This window comes from Denticeps clupeoides, chromosome 13 (assembly GCF_900700375.1).
Source record: "Denticeps clupeoides chromosome 13, fDenClu1.1, whole genome shotgun sequence".
Lineage (NCBI taxonomy): Eukaryota > Metazoa > Chordata > Actinopteri > Clupeiformes > Denticipitidae > Denticeps > Denticeps clupeoides.
The window spans coordinates 9498234-9500780 of NC_041719.1; the positions used below are offsets into that span (position 1 = coordinate 9498234).

The window sequence follows — 2547 nt, forward strand, 5'->3', positions numbered from 1 at the left end:
GGGGCCGAGGCTATGCGGGCTGTGTGAATGCGCTTGCTAAATTCAGGCACGGCGCCAGGGCTTTGGTGTTTGTAAACCGATACGGCGCCTCACGTCAGCTCGGCCCTTCAGACGTCATGGCCGCCACTCATATGGCAGATCTCAATCTCTCTCTCTCAGACACACACACGTACACCCACTCACCCTAATCCACCCCTCCCCCGTTTCCCCCAGTCTCTTCCAGCACCTGAATGAATCATAAGCTAAGGCTGACCTCCCGTTCTGCCCCCCTCACACACACACACACACACACACACACACACACACACACACACACACACACACACACACACACACACACACACACATATCTGTACATTCACCCACCCCTTCTCCCAAGGGTCTTTGGATATAATCACATTGCACGTGGGCACAACCAGAAATAGCATCACATGAAATTCCACTCCTATATAATAATTGGTTTAGGGCCCACTCAGATGGACAGTAACTGTGGCCTCCAGCACTGTGGAGAATTTTTGCCGTCCATATTTGTTCATTCGATTCCCCATTGGCCGATTCGATGTGTGTTGTAGCGAAGACGTGCATAGCTCTGCCACTTTAGTGTAGGATGTCTCTCTCTCTCTCTCTCTCTCCCCCCCCAGCATCTGGCATCTGCTCCCATCAGCTCATACTGTGTGCACTGGTGATGTTGAGCCAAAAGCCATTCATGCCTGTGTGGGGGTGGGGGTGCGTGCGAGTTTAGTTTGGCGTGTTTAGCAGGCATCACGCCTGGGGAATACAGTTTCGTAAAATACTCTCACGATATGTCCCGTCATTTTGCCAGCCTAATTTATGTCATGGGTATTGGGGTGTCACAGGCACATGAAATGTCACAAGAAATTGTTGAACTTTGCACAGTTGTAAAGTGGTTTGTGTGCCCCAGGGCCGTACTACAACCCGCGTCCTCGGCAGCGCATCCCGCGCGATCTGGCCATGTGTGTGACCCCCAGTGGGCAGTTTTACTGCTCCATGTGCAACTCGGGTGCCAGCGAGGAGGCCGACTTCCGCCTGCACCTGGAGAGCAAGCAGCACAAGAGCAAGGTGTCCGAACAGCGCTACCGCAGCGAGATGGAGAACCTGGGCTACACATAGGCTTAGAAACGAGGCAGAAGGACGGGAATTACGGAGCCCTTTCCTCGCTTCGCCTGAGGGGCAGAAGCACTGGCATCCCATAATGGGACGGGTGGGCAGATAACAGTGAAACAACTGACCGCCTCATACACGTTTATTATGTACTACAATGCAAGTGCAAATATTTATTTAATTGAAATGTCGTTGTATTTGTGTGACTAGTTTGTACTTATTTAAAGTCGTGTTTGAGGAAAAGAGCATTAGTGCTAAGGCTAGGCGAAGGACCCGTGCATTTTACTAAATAAGTTCCACTGTTGGCAAGTGAACAGCCTGGCAGAACTGAATACCAGCGTTGGAATTACGGGCTGGATTTAAAGATTCATGTCTTGTATTAACAACTACTAATTGATGGGGGTGACTGAAGTCATTGGGATGGGGGCAATTTCTGCACTTTTTCTCAAAAACAGAAGTCTGTTTTGTGTAGAATAGCTTTTTTATTACATTTTCATTTATAAAATGGACTTCATTTGATCTTTCGGAGTCAGGTTATCAATTATTTGTTCCTCAAAACATAAGCCTAAAATGTCTCTATGTTCTCTGCTCAGCTCATAAAATGAAGCCATTTGCACCAAAGTTCAGCTACATTACAGTGGGATGCACAGTGTCCGGTAATCCAGACATGGCCGGATAAGACAGGGCTAGATGTTGCTTGGAGTATGTGACTCAAAAATGAGAATTTGAGAAAAATGGAAATCGACTGGATGAATGTACAGTTATTTTCATTTTTCACTCTCCACATTTGCACAAACATATTTTTTTTTTGTAGCAGTCCTATAAACTTTTTGTTTTCTTCTGTGAAACTAGGGTGCCCATAAAATATAAAAATAGTTTTTTTTTTTTTTTTTTTTTTTTTTTTTCTTTCCACTAGTAGTGTAGTTCTAGGAAGAGTTTGAAACGTGCAGCTAAGCCAGGTTTGCTCTTGGCTTGAAAGTGGGCTGTTCTCAGTCATTGGCTTCCCCATGGGAAGCATTTCAAAGTGCAAAGTACCTCAGGAGACTTATCAAGCCGAGCTTTCGTTCATTTTGTAATGCCATACTTCTGCTGACTATGGCTCAGATATCAGTTACTATGCTTTTTGGCCAAAGCATTAGGTTTAGATAAGTCCCAAATCACACAGGGGAAGGAGTGTAGCTTTTACTAATTAATTTTACAGAAATGGCCGATTCTAAAATGTCAGAAAACAAATGAACAGCAAATAGTTACTAGGTTACATCATAAGAATTGTCTCTGCTATAATATGTATTGCTTTAATATTATCAAAGGTATTCATATTTATTTAAAATGTATATTCGTTACTGATAAGTATATTTGATATATTTCTGTTGCAGTAATGTCAGAGTTCTCCAGAAATACTGAAAAATCTAATTACTGTAAAAG

At 44.1% G+C, this 2547-nt stretch overlaps 1 protein-coding gene across 1 annotated transcript in view; it reads left to right on the forward strand.

Annotated features, from left to right (window-relative positions):
• Positions 1 to 1641, forward strand: part of zmat3 (zinc finger, matrin-type 3) — an 8181-nt gene extending 6540 nt beyond the window's left edge. The window contains exon 6 of the mRNA XM_029000043.1: positions 923 to 1641. Within this exon, the coding sequence (XP_028855876.1) occupies positions 923 to 1131 (209 nt within the window). The 3' untranslated portion in view covers positions 1132 to 1641. The remainder of the gene's footprint in view (positions 1 to 922) is intronic.
• The last annotated feature ends 906 nt before the right edge of the window (positions 1642 to 2547 follow it).